The 19,917-nt window shown below is 32.9% G+C and overlaps 2 protein-coding genes and 1 long non-coding RNA gene across 6 annotated transcripts; 2 read left to right on the top strand and 1 right to left on the bottom strand.

Moving 5' to 3' along the window:
* Nucleotides 1–1,795: 1,795 nt before the first annotated feature.
* LOC126655244 (sphingosine-1-phosphate lyase) lies at nt 1,796–8,173 on the top strand. 2 transcript variants are annotated; one of them, XM_050349328.1, is made up of 15 exons: nt 1,796–2,114; nt 2,204–2,249; nt 3,122–3,273; nt 3,402–3,461; nt 4,210–4,434; nt 4,517–4,658; nt 4,816–4,866; nt 4,989–5,080; nt 5,618–5,744; nt 6,254–6,269; nt 6,540–6,647; nt 6,731–6,785; nt 7,053–7,199; nt 7,618–7,696; nt 7,933–8,173. In XM_050349328.1, the coding sequence occupies exons 1-15, from the start codon at nt 1,909–1,911 to the stop codon at nt 8,053–8,055; spliced, it is 1,629 nt and encodes a 542-aa protein (XP_050205285.1). In that variant the 5' UTR covers nt 1,796–1,908; the 3' UTR covers nt 8,056–8,173. The 2 variants fall into 2 exon arrangements, with proteins under 2 accessions (XP_050205285.1, XP_050205292.1); XM_050349335.2 differs by lacking the exons at nt 1,796–2,114; nt 2,204–2,249 and having other exon boundaries at nt 3,127–3,266.
* A 583-nt stretch (nt 8,174–8,756) lies between these two features.
* On the top strand, nt 8,757–15,094 carry LOC126655252 (uncharacterized). Of its 3 annotated transcripts, XR_007632981.2 has the most exons (6): nt 8,757–8,957; nt 10,375–11,105; nt 12,649–12,730; nt 14,125–14,371; nt 14,517–14,591; nt 14,675–15,094. It is a non-coding gene; the product is annotated as an uncharacterized LOC126655252 (long non-coding RNA). The 3 variants fall into 3 exon arrangements; XR_007632979.2 differs by lacking the exon at nt 10,375–11,105 and having other exon boundaries at nt 8,772–8,957; nt 14,658–15,094; XR_007632978.2 differs by lacking the exon at nt 10,375–11,105 and having other exon boundaries at nt 8,773–8,957.
* On the bottom strand, nt 9,258–12,286 carry LOC126655246 (protein LAZY 1-like). Its single transcript, XM_050349344.2, has 5 exons — nt 11,846–12,286; nt 11,671–11,737; nt 10,410–11,212; nt 9,777–10,059; nt 9,258–9,561 (listed from the first exon to the last, which is right to left on the bottom strand). Exons 1-5 carry the CDS (start codon nt 11,849–11,851, stop codon nt 9,542–9,544), a joined length of 1,179 nt encoding a protein of 392 aa, XP_050205301.1. The 5' UTR covers nt 11,852–12,286; the 3' UTR covers nt 9,258–9,541.
* Nucleotides 15,095–19,917: the final 4,823 nt, after the last annotated feature.

Below are 19,917 nucleotides of genomic sequence, written 5' to 3'. Positions count from 1 at the left end.
AATCCGAAAAAGAATGAAATGCAGGCTGCGGTCCACAAGTCCTATAGGGTTTTGTATGGCGATGATGATGACGACATGGACAACTTAAATGGTAGGTTAATTTGTATTGATAATCAACCTAATGAAGTCTAAATTTATACTTTTTACAAATTACAAGGTAGGATAATTTGACTTACTAATTTCTCAAAGTTAATTTTGGAACCAATTGCCACTCATGTAGGATTCATCAGTGACTTCATAATTTTATTCAGCCCAAAATTTCTGTATATGAGCAGTATTTTGTCAAGTATATTTTTAATTCTGCAAAACTCAATAGAATTGTTTCCTCTCATTTCTAGTAACTTCACCATCTGCTGAACATGTAGAAAGAAACAGTTATTACAAAAGCAATATAATTTAATCTAACAAAATATGCTTAGAAAACTAAGAAGATGATGAATAGAAAACAAATATACACCCTTAGTTTGAAAGTGATAAGATAAAAATGAGGATAACGTACTCTATATCCAAAAAGGTTTACTACGGTGGAAAAAGAACGAGGATAAAGTTTCTATGCTCTTCGGTGATCACATGAACCAAATGGGTAACTTCAAAAAATCACAACAAAACATTTTAACAAACCATAATATTTTGGCTTAATTTTTTAAAAAAACCCCACCTTGCATTTTTTTTCGTTTATACTCTGATCTTGTAAAAACACACCATTTGTACCCAATTTTGGGTTTTTATGTTTCATCCCTACCTAAAAGCATTAAATTGTACTCTTTTCATTTAGAAAAGAGTTAAAACATACTTTTTTCTATTTTTAAAAATACAAATAAATCCTTAAACTTAAAAAATGATCAAATATATCTAAATAATTAGTTAATTTTTTTAATTATATAAAATAATAATAAAATTATTATTATTTTTAATTTTTTTGTTAGAAATATTTTTTGAAAAAACTAAAAAAATTAAAAAAATAAACAAAAAATTCGGAATTATTTTTAAAAAAAATAAAAAAAAATTATTATTATTTTTAATTTTAATTTTTTGAAGAAGATGGTATTTTTGTACTATTAATAACTTTAATATCTAATTAGTATATAAGTTAAAAATGAAGGATTGTTTTAAACTCTTTTTCAAATGAAAAGAGTACAATTTAATGCTTTTGGGTAGAGATGAAACATAAAAACTCAAAATTGGGTACAAATGGTGTTTTTACAAGGTCATGGTATAAACGAAAAAAAATGCAAGGTGGGGTCTTTTTAAGGAATTAAGCCTAATATTTTATTATCTTAAAAATATATTTGATATGATTTTTTTTAAGTTATAGTTACATATAGACTAATCCGTTATAAAATAGAATTCTATTATTTACGATGATTATTTTATACAAACTACAATTATCTCGTGGTCTTATAGTTGCACCAATTATCGATCCACGATGATTATTTGCGGAATGATGCTTGAATTCGATATCCAATTCATAATTTTTTTCAGTTGTTTGTAGTCTTTAGTCGTCAATTTTAAGATGTATACCTTTCACCTTGAACTGAAAACTTCAAAGATTTTGGCCTAACTCTTTGCCAATAGAATTAGAAATTATTGGTTATAAAAACAAATAGATCAATTTCAAAAATTATCATTTCAATATTATTTAGATTTTGAATTGAATATTTGATCACAAAATAAATAGAAATTAATATATAAAATTGAGAAATAACGAATTTTAGCATACATTAATTAAATTTGACTTTTTTAATAAAGACAAAACAATTAAACCCAATCCAATTAGCCAAAAAGTAAGACAAATCCTTCGACCTCGCTTAAGCAATATCAACAAACAATATCTTGCACGCAATAAAAACACACAAAATCCATTTCTTCTTGTATTTTAACCTTTATTTTTTCTTGAATTCAGCAGTAATGGATCAAATCGATTCGATTGAAGAGTTATTAAATCAATTCAGAAATTTATCAAATTCTTACTTATCTAATTATGAGCCTCTGGTCCTTGTTCTCGCTCCTCTCTTCACTCTTCTCGTCGCCAATTTTCTCAACTCGTTGTTCGTCGTGTTTTATGAAAATGGAGTCAGAGCTACGGTTTTAGGGTTTATCATGAGAACTATCAAGTAATTTTTCAATATTGGACAATTTTTTGTTTTGTTTTATTATTTTTTTAATCTGCTAAGAGTTGACTGTTTATTGTTTTAATGTGTAGGTTGGTACCTTGGGTTAAGAGCTACATAGATGCAGAAAAGCAAAAGGTATACAGTATACAATATAATTTTGGTGTTTTTTCTATTAATTTTTCTGGTTTTATGATTTTGTGGGGTCTATCTGTGAGTTTGGTGATTTTTCAGAGAATTTGAGAAGACATTAAATATGTGTTTGATGATTTTTTTTGTTGTTGTTTGCTGAATTTAAAGGTGCAGAAAGGGAAAATTATTTAAAAATGGAGTTAGGCTGCATTAATTGCATTTTTTTTTTTCATATGTGAAGTATTTTGATGGATTAGAATGTAATTTTTTTTACTGTTTGTTTTTAATAGGGTTTAATATTCAATGCAATATGTGCAGTTAAATCAATGTTCTGATGATGTATGTGTGTTTTTATTTGGTGTGGAACAATTTTATTTTGGTCAGTATAGTTTTGGCACATGCTTATGAAGGTAAAAATATAATCCACATGCTTAGGTAAGGTTCTTTTGTCGAAACTTGAAAGTTCTGCTTGGTATTATAACATGCCATTAAATACTTAAGCTAGCTACCAGCTTATAGATGAATGATTTTATAGTCCTTTAGAAGTTACTAGTACAATGAATTGAGGTCTTTAACTTTTTTTTTTGATAATTGGGGAGGGGGAGCGCTTGTGGGAGGAATTGAACCCACGATCTTGGCAGTTTGTTGCCCAGCGCTTTTGATGTCCAAGTAAAAGTAGTAGGATTACACATGTACTTTGAGCATGGGATGTTTGAGAACTTTTTCTCTTGAACTTCACTTTTGTCACTTGCTAATATAACTGTATCAAAAATTGATGACAAAAAGGTTTTAATATGAAAGATAATTGAATGAGTTTATTTTGAAACTACTAGCATTTTCTTTCATTCTTATGGATGTATTGGCGTTTGAATATCTAGGTTGTGGATAAGTTGCAATCTGGTAGTAAATCTGCACGAGAGAGCTGGAGGTCGGAATTGCCAAAAGAGGGCTTAGGAACGGGGGTAATTGAGAAAATGAAGGAAGAGAAAAGGAAAGATGTAGCCTGGCAAGGAAAATGCTCTGGTACAGTGTATGTTTGCATTTGATTCTGAATAGTTCTATTTATAAGTATAGCATGTACTGATAATGAACAAGTAGTTTCTTCTGATTGGTTTTGAAAAGGTGTTAATTCTTTTTTATATTATTTATATTTTGCAGCTACATTGGAGGAAGTGAATCCGAAGGACATTTTTCTTTGATTAATGAGGCTTGTTCAATGTTAGTGAGATATGGCCTATTTACTGCTTTCTTTTTTGACTTTTAAATTGTTTTTTCATTGTGGCATCTGAATCATATTTTACTTAAACACTGTGCTTAAATTGATATGTGAGATAGAAGTACTGTGCTTAACTTATACTGTTTACATTTTCATTTCAATATTTACACGAACTTTTAGTTTATGGCAGTACATTCGCATATGGGTCGATAAAGAATGTCTGTACCACATCTTAGTATTGTACATTTCTGAAGAGATGCTTGAAGGGACATACATTTCTTTTACTGCATCTATGTCATTACCAGAAGTGAATATTGCAATTTCTCTTGAGTCTTGAATTGTTAAATTTCTGCAAACTACTCGGGAAAACAGTCTCCTCTATTTCCAATTTTGAGCTATTAAACCTGTAAAATATTAAAAACAGTATCAAGTGAGAAATATTCTGTTGTTTTTTTCCTTTTTTATATCTTTGAAGAATTAGACATTTTGGATGTTTTAATATTAGTAGGGATTCTAATACATGTGGAAAATATCATGATATAATACTTCCTTGCTATTTGTATATTTTACTAGTGTACTTGGCAATTGCCACATGCTCTGTGATGACTGTGATAAGCTTGGGTCTTTCTGTTTCATCAATGGGCACAGAGAATGTAATGTTTATTGGGAAAATGATGGTTACTGCATCATCATTTCTTCATATGCACTTTTTCTTGGGGTCATCAATATTTGAATGATATCCATTTTCAGGTTTGCACACACCAATCCATTGCATCTCGATGTATTCCAGAGTGTAGCGCGATTTGAGGCAGAAGTAGTCACAATGACAGCATCACTATTTGGTAGCAAAGAAAAGACGTCCGGAGGACAAATATGCGGGAACATGTCATCTGGTGGAACTGAAAGTATACTATTGGCTGTGAAATCATCCCGAGACTATATGAAGGCTAAGAAGGGAATAACGAGACCTGAAATGTACGCCATTTTTCGACATATGATTTTTATTTATCCATGTTTTAAGGGTTGCTAATAAGAGTGATATACTTACCAAGCATAGGATCATACCCGAATCTGCACACTCAGCATATGATAAAGCAGCACAATACTTTAACATCAAGTTGTGGCGTGTTCCAGTAAATAAAGAATTTCAAGCAGATGCCAAAGCCATTAGACAGCACATTAGCAGGAATACTGTTTTGGTATGCATTTGAACTCGATAACTCCTCATTCTTTTGCCAGTGCTGCGCCAGAAACAGAAAATCATGTGGAGTAGATTTGTACCATGTCTAGGTATCTTTATCAGACTAAATATATACATTATCAAGTTGTCTTGATGTTATTTTCATGGTGCTGCAGATTGTTGGATCTGCGCCAGGATTTCCTCACGGCATCATTGATCCTATTGAGGTATGTTGCGGCAACACCATGATTTTCATAGTTTCCTAAACAGTGGCATTAAATTATTAACTTCGAATTTATTTTTCTTGGGTGTCTCTTTTAGTTTAAAAATTGAAAATTTTCTTTTGCAGGAGCTAGGCGAATTGGCTTTTCGATATGGGATATGTTTCCATGTTGACCTCTGTCTTGGTGGTTTTGTATTACCTTTCGCTCGCAAGCTTGGGTATGTCTGAGTTTTTTCAGCTTACGATTACATGCTATTTTCCAGTTGCCTATTAGTGTGCCATGGCAGGCATGCTATGTGTGCAATGTCAATACTTTTCTGCTCATATGATCGCCTGATTAGGTGATTATCAGATGTATAGTAATTTTGAGACACTAAAACTTAGTTACAGTACTTTCAAGGATGTGACATCTATCAGTAGCTGTGTTCTCTGAAATGCTAGGTGTCCTTTGGCAAGTAGTTTGCGAGTTTAATACTAATAGATTAAAGTTATCATTAATGTTTCATATTGGAATGTTCATACCAATCGGTAGATCCTTCGAGTCTGTTTGATAGTTCTTTACCAAAGTTGTAGTTCATTCATTGCTCATGAGAGCTCTGCTTATCAACATCTTGGACTGCCTTCTAAAAGCATATATCTGTGATGCCTTGGAGGAAGTTATTTTGTAGCATAAAACTTGAGATGCTTATCAAGAACTCTCTCATCACTTTTCCATACTTAGTTTCTTCCTTTTCATCTTTGTTTTTCTTTATAAGGTATCCGATTCCACCTTTTGACTTTTCTGTTAAAGGAGTAACCTCAATGTCCGTAGATGTTCATAAATATGGGCTGGCTCCCAAAGGAACAAGTGTGGTTCTGTACAGAAACCATGATATTAGAAAGGTAACATTTGTTTCCGATTTTGCTTCATTTTCCTATGTGAAATTTTCTTCCAGTTCCATCTATTTTTGGAGTTCTTGAGTGAATTCTTTTAGTCTGAGTTGAAAAATCCGTCTCATACTGATTTTAAGCAACTTATTTTACTGATTGCTTCTTCTTTTGTAATTCGAAATAAGGAAACATCATTATTTGATTTTGAGCAATAGATAGGTCTCACACACCTTTTTGTTTCCTCCTTTTTTGGAACTGGAATTGCAGATCCCATGCATTGATCACATAAATGCTGAACTTATTCATGTTCTTTATCTATTCTATTTCTCCTTTAGCAATGCCATTTGGTAATAGAAGCGGAGGTGCAGAAATATCTGTTAATGAAGATTTTTGTGTAAATATTATGCTTGACATTAAGGTTTTCTGTTAATGCTTCTCCTTAAAAATAATTCTGATGTGAATTTCTTGTCATGGGCTGATATTTTGTGCGCTCGGCTCTATGGCTCTCTCTTTTCCAACAGCATCAATTTGTTGCTGGTAAGTTTACTTTTTTTTTTCTTTCAAATTATCAACAAATAAGTGATTTAGTTCTTTTAATTAAAAAAAAAGTGATTTAGTTCTTCTTGGTAGCCAAGTATTTGGTTTTCTCTTACCGGGAACATTTTAAAGTGGTAAACTAACTGGCCAGGGCTCTTTTTTTACATTTAAACACGCTAATTTCCAAACCATCAGTTCCCTTTCTAATTCTTCTATGATAAGCCAATATAATTCTGCTAACTGGTTTTTTCTTTCTTGTTCTTCCTGCAGTCACTGAGTGGTCAGGTGGGCTCTATGTGTCTCCTACCATTGCTGGAAGCAGGCCTGGGGGTTTAATAGCTGGGGCTTGGGCAGCAATGATGTCTCTGGGACTAGAAGGTGTTAGCATTTGATTCCTTTAGTAGTCATGGTTATAGAGATGTGTTAATATTGACTGATAATCGTTTCATCACATCTTAAAGGGTACTTGGAGAACACAAAAGCAATAATGGAAGTGTCAAAGAAAATACAGAAAGGGTTTGTATTTTTACCTATATTCTTTCTTCTTCCGACTATTTTACGACACTTATGTTGCATGGAAGCGAAAACATTGAACCGGGAAATTTTAGAACAGAAAATGGTGAAACAATATTTTCTATAAGAATATTTTATAAATATAAAGTTTTGGCGTTTCGAGTACTTTTTCAAGAACTGACACGCTGAAATATAGGACTCGATAAGTTTCCGTGCAACATAGTTGGATAATATTGAGTGGACTAAATTGGAATTTCTTCATTTTAACAGAATAGAGGAGATGCCAGAGTTATTTGTTATTGGGAAGCCAGATATGACAGTTATTGCATTTGGATCAAATGTTGTTGACATATTTGAAGTCAATGATATTTTAACATCAAAAGGCTGGCATTTAAATGCATTGCAGAGACCCAACAGGTAATACCGTGATGCCATAATTAGTAATAATAGAAGCCATTGTTGGTGACAATTGGCAAATTGAATTTCTATTCTTTGACAAATTTATCTGCAATATTTACTTTTGCGGATAACTTCAAACTTGTGCATTTTGGTAGACCTGGAAATTCATGTATAGGGATCATAAATGGGCTGTGTCGACCTAAACACAATACGACTAGTCTAAAAACAGACACAACATGATTGATAATACTAAATCTTAGAATTAAAAAATAAAAATATTTAACCGTAAATTAAACGTGCCATGAACATGTATTTATTTATATCAAATTTAAACCCACTTAATTTGGTGTTGTGTCATGTTATTTAATCGTGACGGAGTATACTTGTTGGTTTAATGTATATATTATGATGGACTATTTGTTGTTTGCTCAATCAGCCTTCATATCTGTGTAACTCTGCAACATGTGCCGGCTTTTGGAGACTTCCTTCAGGATTTGAGGGAATCTGTGAAAACTGTAAGCTCTCTTGAAAAGTGGTTTAGTTTTCTATCATTCCTTTTTGGGTAATTAGGATGAATAGTTCAGAGTTTGGGTGAGCAAAAATTCAATTATACTGAATTAACCGTCACATTTCTGGTTAATTCGTCAAGGGTTTTCGGTTCAGCTGCTTTAAGAGTTTTAAAAATCCAGTTAACTGAATTAACCAATTTTTTTTAATTTTTTTTTATAATAATTATATATGAATATTTCAGGTGAAAGAAAATCCAGGACCTATAAAAGGTGGGCTAGCTCCAATTTATGGTGCTGCAGGGAGGATACCAGATAGAAGTATGGTTCAGGAGTTACTAGTAAATTACATGGACAGCACATGCTAGTGTTGTAATTCACTATGTTATTCCCCCCCTTAAATTGCTTTCCATATACTTGATTGTACCAGAAAGTTTATTTCAATAATGAATGAAAAATAAAACCTTTTATTTTGGTTTATAATAACCCTTTTATTTGTTTCTGTCTTTAATTATTGTAAACAATTAATAAAAAATTGGGTGAGTCCACTTTCTGGACATTATCAAAGAAAAAACTATCTGAAATTTTAAGTGTTAATTCTGAAGAGTTTTAACAACTGACTATAACTTTAAAATTTATTTGAATTTAAAAATTATATATTACTTTACAAAATCTGAATTTGTAAAACAATTATAATTCGAAAAATCTGAAATTGATATAAACAAAATCTAAGTGGTATTAAAAAATTAATTCGAGCAGGAATCTAAATTAATACAATTTAAATCTAATGTAATGTAAAACCTAAAAATGCAATTATTTGATATCAACTCGAGTCGACCTACCCTTTGAGATCTCTATACTCCAACAATTAAATTTAAAGTAAAATGAGGAATATATTTTTTACTGCAAATTATATATATCTTTTTTTATATGTAAACATTCAATTATTATTAAAATAATTAAAATTATAAATATTTTATTAATTATAAAAAATATATTTTAAAACTATTTAAAGATATAAAATTACTTTTAATTAAAAAAGAATCATTAAAATACCTTTTTATAAATTAATTTATCTTATTCAAACTCAATGCGAGCGTGACTGATAGATAAGTCAGGCCGCGGGGCAGGTAAAATTTCCGTTGTTTTTGGCGGGTTTGTGTACTTTGTCACGGTGGAGGAAATGAAAAACCGCGGTGGCGCCAACTGTTGGAATGTGGCGATCAACGGCTTTCCAAATTTCTCCGGCAAGCTCTCTATCTTATTTCAGGTTAGCATGTTTAGAAAGTATTACGAAGAAAATGAAAATTGAATTTTATTTAGTCGAATTTTACGTTTTAAAAGCTAATTTCAAAAATACCGGTCTCTCCGACTATTTTTTCCAACAGTTCCGATGACCTAGCCTCCGGAAAACTTTATTCCGGTCTCTCCGATTGTTCTTTAACAGTTAGGAGGAAATCTGATGCCCTAGCCTCTAGAAAACTTTCCCTTGTTAGGTAGAACATTGATATTATTGACACGTTTCGGAAATAAAAAAGGTTGATGGAATGAAGTGTCCGTGCTACCTAGATGATCGAAGTACATAGTTCTGCATATAAAGAGCATCAGCTCAAATACATTTGATGTAGCACAGTTTGCTTTTAAATACAATTTACTGCAAAAACAAATTTCATTAAATTACACTCATATTCTAAAAGGCAGCTTTTCGGAGAAGACTGCCTCTTTATTTACTTGCTCTAGTTATCACAACCACTCACATAGTATTACCAACAATCACCCATGCAAACAGAGTAGTACTTCTTACTGAAATGAACATGACGGTATAGAACGGTGATTCGCTTTTGCATTTTCCGTTTAGAGCTCCAATACGAGGTCTGCAAGGTAAACAAGATACCGAGTTAGCGTAGTCTTTAAGAGTCGATCAGTAGGGTCTTTGTGTGGAGAACATAGTGTCTTTGAACAGTCAAGTCCTTGTAATTCGTGATGCTAACATGGAGTCAATATGAAACTTGACAAATGTGGGAGATAATTCTACTTTTAAAGAACTTCTAAATGGGTTTCATTTCTACAATGAGATATAGGTACTTACAGTCTGCATCTGTTTTGATCCAGCATTCCTTGCCCCCATTAGAGTCACTGCTGCTAAAATTAGACTGGGGCGGGTTAGATTGACTCTTGTGGCGCCTTGTGCTCCGCTTTGAAAGGGTTCTCTGAGGAAGTTCTATAAATTCTTCATCTGCGAGCATCTGGTTGCCATTGATGTGTCCCCCGCTGTTATTATTCTTCTTATTCTCATTTTTTGATGGTTTGTCTGCCTTGTGTGCAGATGTTGAGCTTTCAGGATGAACTTTTCTGTTGAACATTTGTAGGATCTGCATACCATATACCCATCAATAATTTGTTTCTACTCTACTGCACTTAGCTTAAATTTGAAAAATACTTCTCTGGGGTGGAAATTTGTCAGTTTTCCAATGACCATGAAAAGTATCAACAATAATAATGTTGACCTACCCAAGATAATGTCATTTTGTTAATCGCTGCTTTCTTTAATATTTTGGTAACTACCAAGTTGATGTTCATTTGGCTCCAAGAGAAAAAAATATTATATTCTATATAAGTTATTTATTAACTTGCAAGTCGCGCCACTCTGAGAAACTAATACTGGTCTCATACTTGGAAAATTTCAGAAGGATTTTAACATAAATGGCATATGTGGGCATACCTTGTGCATTTTTTTTTCTGCTGATGTGGAATCAACCGTTCCATCCCCTGCAGCAGAATTCCTTGAAGAAGCATGGAGCAGTTTTTTCTTAAGCATCTTTTTCATGACATTTACAGCAGATTTATCAGCTTCTTTCTCCATGCGCTTCTCATCCCTCTCATATTTACCTCCACAATTCTCTTCTGCTACTTTAGTCTTCTGAAAAAGCTCACCAAGTGATGTCCTATTTTCTTTCTTTCCGGCGGCTGTTGTTTCTGAGAACTCAACTGCTGATCCAAAGAGATAACCCTGCAGTGGGCAGACTGCTGTTCCATTGGTCTCCTGGCCTTCCATCGGCTTGCCACTAAGGGTAATGGTGCTACCATGACTGCTTCTTCCTGCACTAACATAACTGTTTCTCCCTGATGAATCATTGCACCAATCTTCTCTAGCTTCTGCTCTCAGAACCTTCTCCAACTCATCATTGATGAGCTTTAATTCATTCTCAGTTACTTCAGTGTCTTTTTCAGTTATGTTATCAAATGAGAGGGCAAATGTTGGCGTTGAGGGATCAGTACTGACTGGCTCCGAACCAAGGGTGCCAATTGCAAGAAAACCATGAAATAGCTCAGATATGGCAGCTGATGATTCCTCTTCATATTCTTCTTCCTCTTCTTCAATTCTTGCTGCTTCCAGACTAGCAAATGATTTCCGGAGGTGATCTTTATGGACTTGCTTGTATGATCTGGCACCATAGTTCGACTTTGGATAGTAATGTTGGTCATCTAAGGATGGCTGTCCTATAAGACAGTTGCAAGCATGACCTGACATACAATGATACAAAGTATTAAATATTATTTATAAACTGCATTGGGTGCTCGATGAACTTGACAGATTGTGATTCTACCATTTCATTTACAGGAGAAACAAAATCTCTTCTTTGACATTATGTTAGTACTATATTCAAGTTTCAAAGTACCTCAGATTTATATATTTTCTAAAATAACTTGCTTCTCTGGGTGTCCTAAGGAAATGCTTCTATCATAAAGTATGTGAAGTTTTCTATTCTGCCTCTAATGCCAAAACAGCTGAAAAATGAATGTCTATCTTTTGGTTATGATTTGTATGTTGATTATAGAGTCTGTGTATATACATGTGGTCTTTATGTTTTTTTTCATAGATAGTGCTGTAGAATAACAATATTAACTGATGTTTCGTGGTATACCTACTTGAAAAGGAAAATATCATCAGAAAGAGATTTTAAAATTAGAAGGAAACTTACCAATAACGCAATCCTTCAGCGGGTCACTGTTATTCTGTCGGAACTTACGGTGCATCCAATCTAGCAACTGCAATAAGGGATTTGGTTAGCTCATGCAAAATTGAGGAATAATACTTTCTTTTCCAAGCATAAAAATAACTGTTTTCTTTTGAGTCCATTGAAGCTTAGACTTTACCTTCATTTTCCTTTTGTTCACTTTGGTTATGGTGAGAGGATAAGAGATAAACTACTTTTCTTAGTGTTGTTTATGACTGATATAATATAGCTATTGCATACTTGAAGCCTCCAACGCCTAAGATGAAGGTGACAGGAGAAAAACATAAAGATAGTTACAAGTTTTGGGTTGGCTTTTCATTGTCAAGATCAAATCATGTGGGTAAATGGATAGTGGGTCCCGAACCCTTCCAGCAGACGATGTGTGTGTGTCACATACTTGTTCTTTTTGATCAGTTCTTTCTGCTGCGTGTAGCTTAAACAGTTCTGCATTAAGCACCGAATGTAACAGTTCTACATTCCTTTTCATGCTGCAGTATGCATCTTATTTGCTGCATATCTGATAAGAATTTGTATGTCCACATGCATCAAAGATCGCTAATTGATCAATAGTTTATGCAACTTGTAATTTTTTTCAATTTGACATGTTTACACATGCACTTTCTTCTGTTGTCTTGCTAATAATAGCTATTACTTGTGTATTATTCTTATGGGTAGTTGGGAAGAAGACTCCACATTCAAAAGTAGGGACGTGAGAGAATATTTTATCATAGTTTAATGAGTTCAAGGACAATTTGACAAATAAAAAGATCCTAATAGGGACTACTGTACAATAAGCTGAAAAGCCTGATTTACTCATTAATCTTTGTTTGGTGGAGTGGGGTCACTGTCTGAAATGTCTTAATATGAGTATGTTAAACTGCAATTGCCTTTATTTAATATCCTACCTACTGTATGCTGATCGTAAACTCTTCATGTTTGCAGCAAGCAAATAAAATGAACTTGTTGTGTGCTGTGGAGCTAATATACCTATACAATTCTGAAAGAGGCCTGAATACCATCACAGGTACAAGAAACATATAAGCTTTTATGTTGATAGTGTCAGATGGAATGCTTCATAAAATTGGTGCCATGGGATATATTAATTGTCAGTAACCCTGGAAGAGTTTGGTTTGTCTTATGCTAAAAGAAATAAATGATTAAAATATTTGAGTTGATCTCACTATTAGCATAATACTAAACGGAGGAGTTGACGGTGTTAGTATTAATGTTTAATTTGTACATTTTTATAATTTTAAGGGCCGAGTCTAACCGAGTTGAAGTTCAGGAGTTCAAATATTCTTTGAGTAAAATTGTAAGGGCTTATAACTTATAAGTATACTTATCCATTACAAAGACAAAATTTATTTTACGTGCCACTTGTAGTGGCGCATGAATACCAAAAAGCTGTAAAAAAATACCTATGCGCCATTGTCAATGGCGCATAGGTCAAAGATAGGTAAAATTCTCGATTTTTTTTAAAAAGGTACAAAATAGGTATAAATAGGGAAATCTCCCTATGAGCCATTAGAATCTCATTATACCAGATTGCACCTTGAAAACTGATTAAAAGTTTAATTATGTATGACAATTATTTTCGTAGATCTTTCAAAGTTCAGTGTGGTCGTCATGTGGTATAGTAGTATAGTATGATAAGCATGTGGCGGAGAATTGAAAGTAAATGGTTGTAGCGAGATAGGTTTTAAACTTTCCATATGGGCATAACCCTGAGCTTAGTGGTACTTCTGGGTGTACAGAAAACAATGACTGAATAACTGAAATAGTTAGATGTCTAACTGTTGACACTCACATGGATTTAAAATTCCAGAACGAGGAATTTAACTTATTTGAGAAGTTTTGACTGGACAGATATAAGGTGATATAAATCCAATACTGACGCATAAGATTGCTAAAGTAGCCTCTGTATTCGTGCACTCTATGCTTTCGTTTAAGCATGAATTGAATGAAATAAACTGCACAATGAATTTGAGGACAACCCTTGAATTAGGGAGCCATCCATTAGAATATTACATTATTGTGGCTTCAAAACAAAACTATCATATTGCGAAATGTCGGTGTATGTAGTTTAAGTAGTCAATTGGTAGCTGAAAGTAGGCAGCATTAGATGATAATAGTGTGGTTTATCTGGATCATTGTATGCTCTAAACATAATTTTTTAAAGTGGCCTGATTTTCGTTCAAGTCCCAAGATTGTGTAGTCTTTTTTTTTTGTGGTGGGAAGAGCATGAAAAGGGACTCCTAAGGTTTTCAGTGCTTTTCATCCGCTTTGTGGATGATTGGCCGAAAATGTGGCGTTTAACTGTTTCCTCTACAACACGTGTCGCCGTGCTTTTGATAGATCAAAATGACAGTTCATTAGGATTGGCTAGAAGAAGTTATTATGTGGTGGTGATATTTTCAGGTATGATGAAAAAAATTATACGCAAAGGAAAATGCTGTGGAGATGAAAAGCTGCTGAGACAGAATCCAAACCATGTGTAAGGCTTCCACATTATAGTTATTCATATACTACAAGAGTAGGGTCAGGTCAGGTGGATCTTTTGTGTAATCTGCTTTTAAGTAGCCAACAAGATACTACAATACGAGCTTCCGGACAGTTTCCAGCCACAAACATCCATGTAGCCAACTCTGCAGGAGACAGTAAAAAGGTATATCCAGTTCCACTTGACCTTTTTCGATCATCCAGTCTGGAAAAACATATACTCACAGTTAAATGAGTACCAGTCGGACCCGTAATCATGGTTTCTTTTTCGTCATGGTCTTCATTAACTATTTTCTCCTTTTGTTGAACAGATAGAGGCTTTTTGCTACAAAGCAACTGAGAATATCAAGCAGACATATAAGGTCAAGGTGGTGGCGGCGGCTGTGGTGAGTTATTTGCATGAGTAAAAAGTTCCAACTTCTTGTGTTCATCAGCTTAAATTGTGGTCGAAGATGAATACTTTTTGCAGGCCCGACACGTGTATGGTTATCATTCGGCCAGAGCATGAGTGATCAGACAGTGCTAGATCCCTGAGCATCAATCTAAATTTGTGGTCAAACAACCTGAGACAACCCATGCCATCTCAACAAACGTGCTGGCTTTTTATTTGGCTTTCAACGCGAGTGGCCTCCTCAGGTTGTCTGGAATATGGCATGAACGCACCTCAACATTCATATGCCTCCTAGCAGAAGAAAGACACTGAAAGAGGTAATCACGTATTTTGGTTTTGACCATAACGTTTAGTTTGGAACCTTAATCTTGTGTTTATAATACTTTGATGGCTTGATCTTGTTTTTATGTTTGACATAAATTGTTCTATAATGTCCATACTTAGACTTAAAATGTTAAATTATATATTTATAGATGCCTTACTTCACTAGGTTTTAAATCATGTGAAGAGAGTAATTGAATTTTAACAAAAATTATAATCTCCATGGGAAGAGGGTAATTGAATGTTAACAAATTTACTTAAATCTAGACTGCATCGGGATGGATGATCAATTTTGGGTCATTTTGTCTATTCTCAATGGAAGCATTATTCTACAAGACCTAATAATCACTCACAAAGCTAAAAGTTATTATTAATATTTAATTTGCCAATATACAAGTTCAACTTGATGTATTGTTTTGTTTCTTAGTGATTTGGCCTTGGTTAAGCTTAGTCTTATAAGGGTATTGAAAATTAGGGGTGTACAAAAACTAAACCAAACTGAAAAACCAAATCGAACGGGCAATTTTGTTCGATTCGGTTTGATACTATAAAAAAAAATTCAGTTTTTGAGTTCACGTCGGTTTTGAACATAAAACATTTCAAGTAAGTGCAAATGGAACCAACTTTAGTTCGGTTCATTTTGAAAAAAAAAATCCATGTAAATTTGATTTGGTTCTGCTAAAAAAACAAAAAATTAATTTGGTTCGGTTCGAACTGAATATCCTATTGTAGACAGAAGGATTCTAGCTTAAGCAATCATCTCAAAAAACATCACTCATCATTTCTAATCACGTCTTGATCATGTAAATATCATATCTTCCTTTATCTAAACCTACTCTTTTGTCAATTTGAGTCGGATTCATCGGTTTTTCTTAGTGATGTGCGACATGTTTTTAACTAGTTCAAGATTTAAACAGCACAATCTGTATCGGTATCATCATTATATATGCATTCACACCCTTTAAACTTGTTGATACTATAGTTCTACTAACCTCTTATAGCTACAAATCAAGTGCTATGTACTTATTAAATTATGGCATAACGCATTTTTGAGTTTGTTCTGTTATTAGCATCGGATCCCTCTACTTTTGGTTGTCAGTATTGAGCCCTTACACTTTTAGTTTTGTAGACATTGGTTCTTTCCGCCACAAAATGTGTTAACAATGTCAATTTAGATTGAAAAAAAAAAGTCAATTTAGGGACTTAATGTCGATAAAAATAAAAGTATAGAGACTAAATTTTAATAAAGTTAAAATAAAAAGAAGCCGAATAACAAACTTATGCCAGTTGCACTAATGACTAGTAATAGCGCATGAAGTGCACAATGGAGGGACCTAATGTCTATAAAATTAAATGTAGGGACTCAATCTTGATAAACAAAAGTGTATGGGTTCAATGCAAAAAAGTTGACAAATGGAAGGATCCAAACGTGCATTTTGCCTTAAATTATTGATAGATTATGGTTTAAAGTTGACAAGAAAGGATAAGATTGAAACAACATTACTTGTATTTTGCTACTTAGAATTATTTATTTACTCATGTCATGCACCAACCCAGCATATGTTATTAAATCAGTCCCATTAGGTCATCCTTAATAGACGATTTGCTTCCTAAAATTTCCTATCAACTTATACCTTTTTCACTCATTTTTGGTTCTAGCTTACGGATTGATGAATCATTAAAAATTTAAGAAAACATTAAAATAGTTGTAATAAAATATACCCAAACCATTAAGGTGAATTATGAGAGTTTTATTTTGACAAAATGACTTTTTATGTCTACATTTTGATCAATTTATCAAATATACCTCTGAAAATAATTTGGACATTTTGATCCGTTAATTTTATAAATTGAAATAATTATAGTTAAGTCTCAAATTACATCTATTTTTGAGATTTATTTTATAATTTTTTGATTATATAAATGATTATTTTACATAATTGATCTTTTTATTTTAGTTTAAGAATGATTACTTGGATTTAATATGAGGACTGTGGGCATGAAAATAAGTTCAGATTTATGATTGAATATATTTGTCTCAAAATTGATGGATCAAAATCTCCAAATTATTTTTATCAGTAAATCACTAATAATTGCGTTACTTAAAATATGTAAAGCCGGAACATGTTACCATTTCAACAATTTGAGGTGGAATAGAATTTGTTTATATAGTTCAGAAGTTAAATTTTTTAATATTTGTGATAGTATATTTATATTCTCATAAATTAATTAAATTTGCCTTTGAAATATCATAAATTCACTCAAATAAATTTAAGTCTAAACTAAAATTAAAATTTAACAATTAACCATTAGACAAGTCATGAATCGTAAAGGGAACTCGTATAAATTCTAAAGGTGACTCTCAATTTTTTGGCTAATAATCACCCATGACCCCTGACTTTTAGGGCTACATGCGCTAAACCTTCTGATTTTTGTGTCGGCGCTCATTAAACACCCTGAGGACGAAAATACCTCTGACGCCGTCTTTTCTGATCGACTGACATTTGTTTTTTTAAAAAAAATCTAGCGGCACCACATCATCTGATACATCATCAAAAAAATAAAAAAACCCAAAATACCCCAACTCAATCCAACCAACTCAATGCAATCCAACTCAATCTAACCTAAATTATTCGGCCAACCTATCAACCGCCAACCTGACCACCGCCGGAAAATTTTCCGGTCATCAAAAAGGGAACAGATCCGTCGGATCTGTTCCTCAAGAACAGATCCATGTGGAAGATGACCGAAAAATCGGGTGGGGGTGGTCAGGTCGGTTGTTGGGTTAATCTTTTGATTTAAATTAGATTGGGTTGATTTTTTTTTTTTGTCTTTTTTAAATTAAATTAGGGGTATTTTGGGTGTTTGAAATTTTTAAGGTCTTTTGCTGATGTGGCAGATGATGTGACAGTGTCAAAAAAAATTTAAGCATGTCAGTTGACCAGAAAAGATGGCGACACGGATATTTTGGTCATATTTGGCTTAGGGGGTTTAGTGAGCGCCGACACAAAAATCAGGGGATTTATCGCCCGTTTTTAAACATCAGGGAGTTTAGCGCCCGTAGCCCTAAAAGTCAGGGGACATGAGTAATTATTAGCTAAATTTTATAGCACTTATTTTTTGAAATACTTAGGTTGCTCTGATATTAATTATAAAATTTGATTTTAATACACCATAAGCTCAACACTTTAAGGTGCACATGTTGTAACGTTTTAGGCCAAATGTCATAAAAAAGCCAAATTTTTTATAAAAGTTTCACAAAAATCCTGAACTTTCAATTTTGTCGATTTTGGCCAAAATATGTTATTTGATTTCAATTGTGGCCAACTCTCAATTTGATTTCAATTTGCCTATGTGGCGCCTACGTGGCATGCACATATATTGAAAGGTCAGGACTTTTATAAAACCAAATAATCCATTTTTGGCCAAAATCGACAAAATAGAAAGGTCAGGACTTTTGTGAAACCAAATAATCAGTTTTTGGCCAAAATCGACAAAATTAAAAGGTCAGCATTTTTATGAAAGTTTTGGTCTTTTTACGACATTTGGCCTTTCTTTTAATGTAACTTGAGACGGATGACGCTTGTGGAACAAATAGAGTAATTAAGATTATTGCTTTTTTGGGATACAAATTTTAATAAAGATCTTCATTTAGTTTTAGGTATTGATATGATCAAAGGTGAAATTACGTTAAAGAGAGAGGGGGCAAGTGCCCTCAAGCTTTATTATTTATATAAAATTACTTTCATGTTTTAAATTTGTTTATAGTTAGTCCTCCTTTTTTTCTCTTATTAAAACTCTCTCAATCCTTCCAAATTTTTTTGGTATAGGGATCATGAGATTTTCTGAACGGATCTCAACTATAAGACGACATCTTTAAACCTTCTACATTCAGATTAATTTCCACTCGAGTAGTGTAGCTCTTTTACGGAAAGCAGATTCCGACCTCATATTTTAAACGGCTCTATATATGAGTATAGTTCGTACCTCTCACTTAAATTAGAAAAGCATCTTACCAACTCATATGCGTTTTTGGATGAGCATGTTCTTCCAATTTCTAGTCTTAGTTCCGGATCAACATATGATTTGTTATATTTGTTTATTAGTGTACAAGTTTTTATTTAGGCTTCTAATTTCAGTTATTAAAATTAAACATATAATAATGAGAGAGTTATCTATCCTTTTACAAAAATGAAGAAAAAATATAGGGTGGTTATTTCATGAACAACCAAGTGAAAAAGAACATTCTAAAAATACAATTGACAATCAGCAATTTTCCCAAAAGATATGATAATTGTGGAGAAGTGGAAATATATCTGAAGTCAGTTTTGATGATTTTAGGAGGCACAAAGGCAATATTGAAGTAGCATAGTTTTTTTTATGAGATATAAAGATATAGAAAGTGACCTAAAAATACTCCAATCAAACACCTAACTTAACATGGATAAGATTTTAGAGACCACCGCCTCTTTAAGGACAACTCCTAGATTGTCATCACCTCTATGCAATATCCCAAATCTCCATATTCTTATCATCCCCATGCCCTAAAATTGACAACCCTAATTTTTGTTACCCTCCGTCACGGACACCCGAATCAATTTCCTTCCGAAAAAGCAAAACAAATTCAATTAATTAGTTAATTAGTAAATATAGAAAAATATAAAAGTAAAAATTTAAAGTTCGAGTAAAACGGCGACTGTTAGAGTATTTTAAATTTAAAGTTTTTGACATGAGATAACGAGAATAGAAAAGCAAGTGAGATGATATAAAATTAACGCAAGGTATTTAATCCATTTGAAATTTATATGTCATCTTAGAGCATCCACAATACAATGCTAAATTAGCATGCTAATGCTATAATTTAGCACTGTGTCATTAAATTCAACTCCAATGTTGTGCTATATTCCGTGCTAAATTTAGCATATGCTATATCTCATGTTAAATTTAGCATCCATTATAGCATATGCTAAATTTCAATAACCAATCAAAATTCATTTCTT

The sequence above is a fragment of the Mercurialis annua genome, linkage group LG7 (assembly GCF_937616625.2).
Source record: "Mercurialis annua linkage group LG7, ddMerAnnu1.2, whole genome shotgun sequence".
NCBI classification, from domain to species: Eukaryota; Viridiplantae; Streptophyta; class Magnoliopsida; order Malpighiales; family Euphorbiaceae; genus Mercurialis; species Mercurialis annua.
The sequence above is the reverse complement of the archived record's forward strand: the minus strand, read 5'-3'. Positions and strand labels throughout refer to the sequence as shown.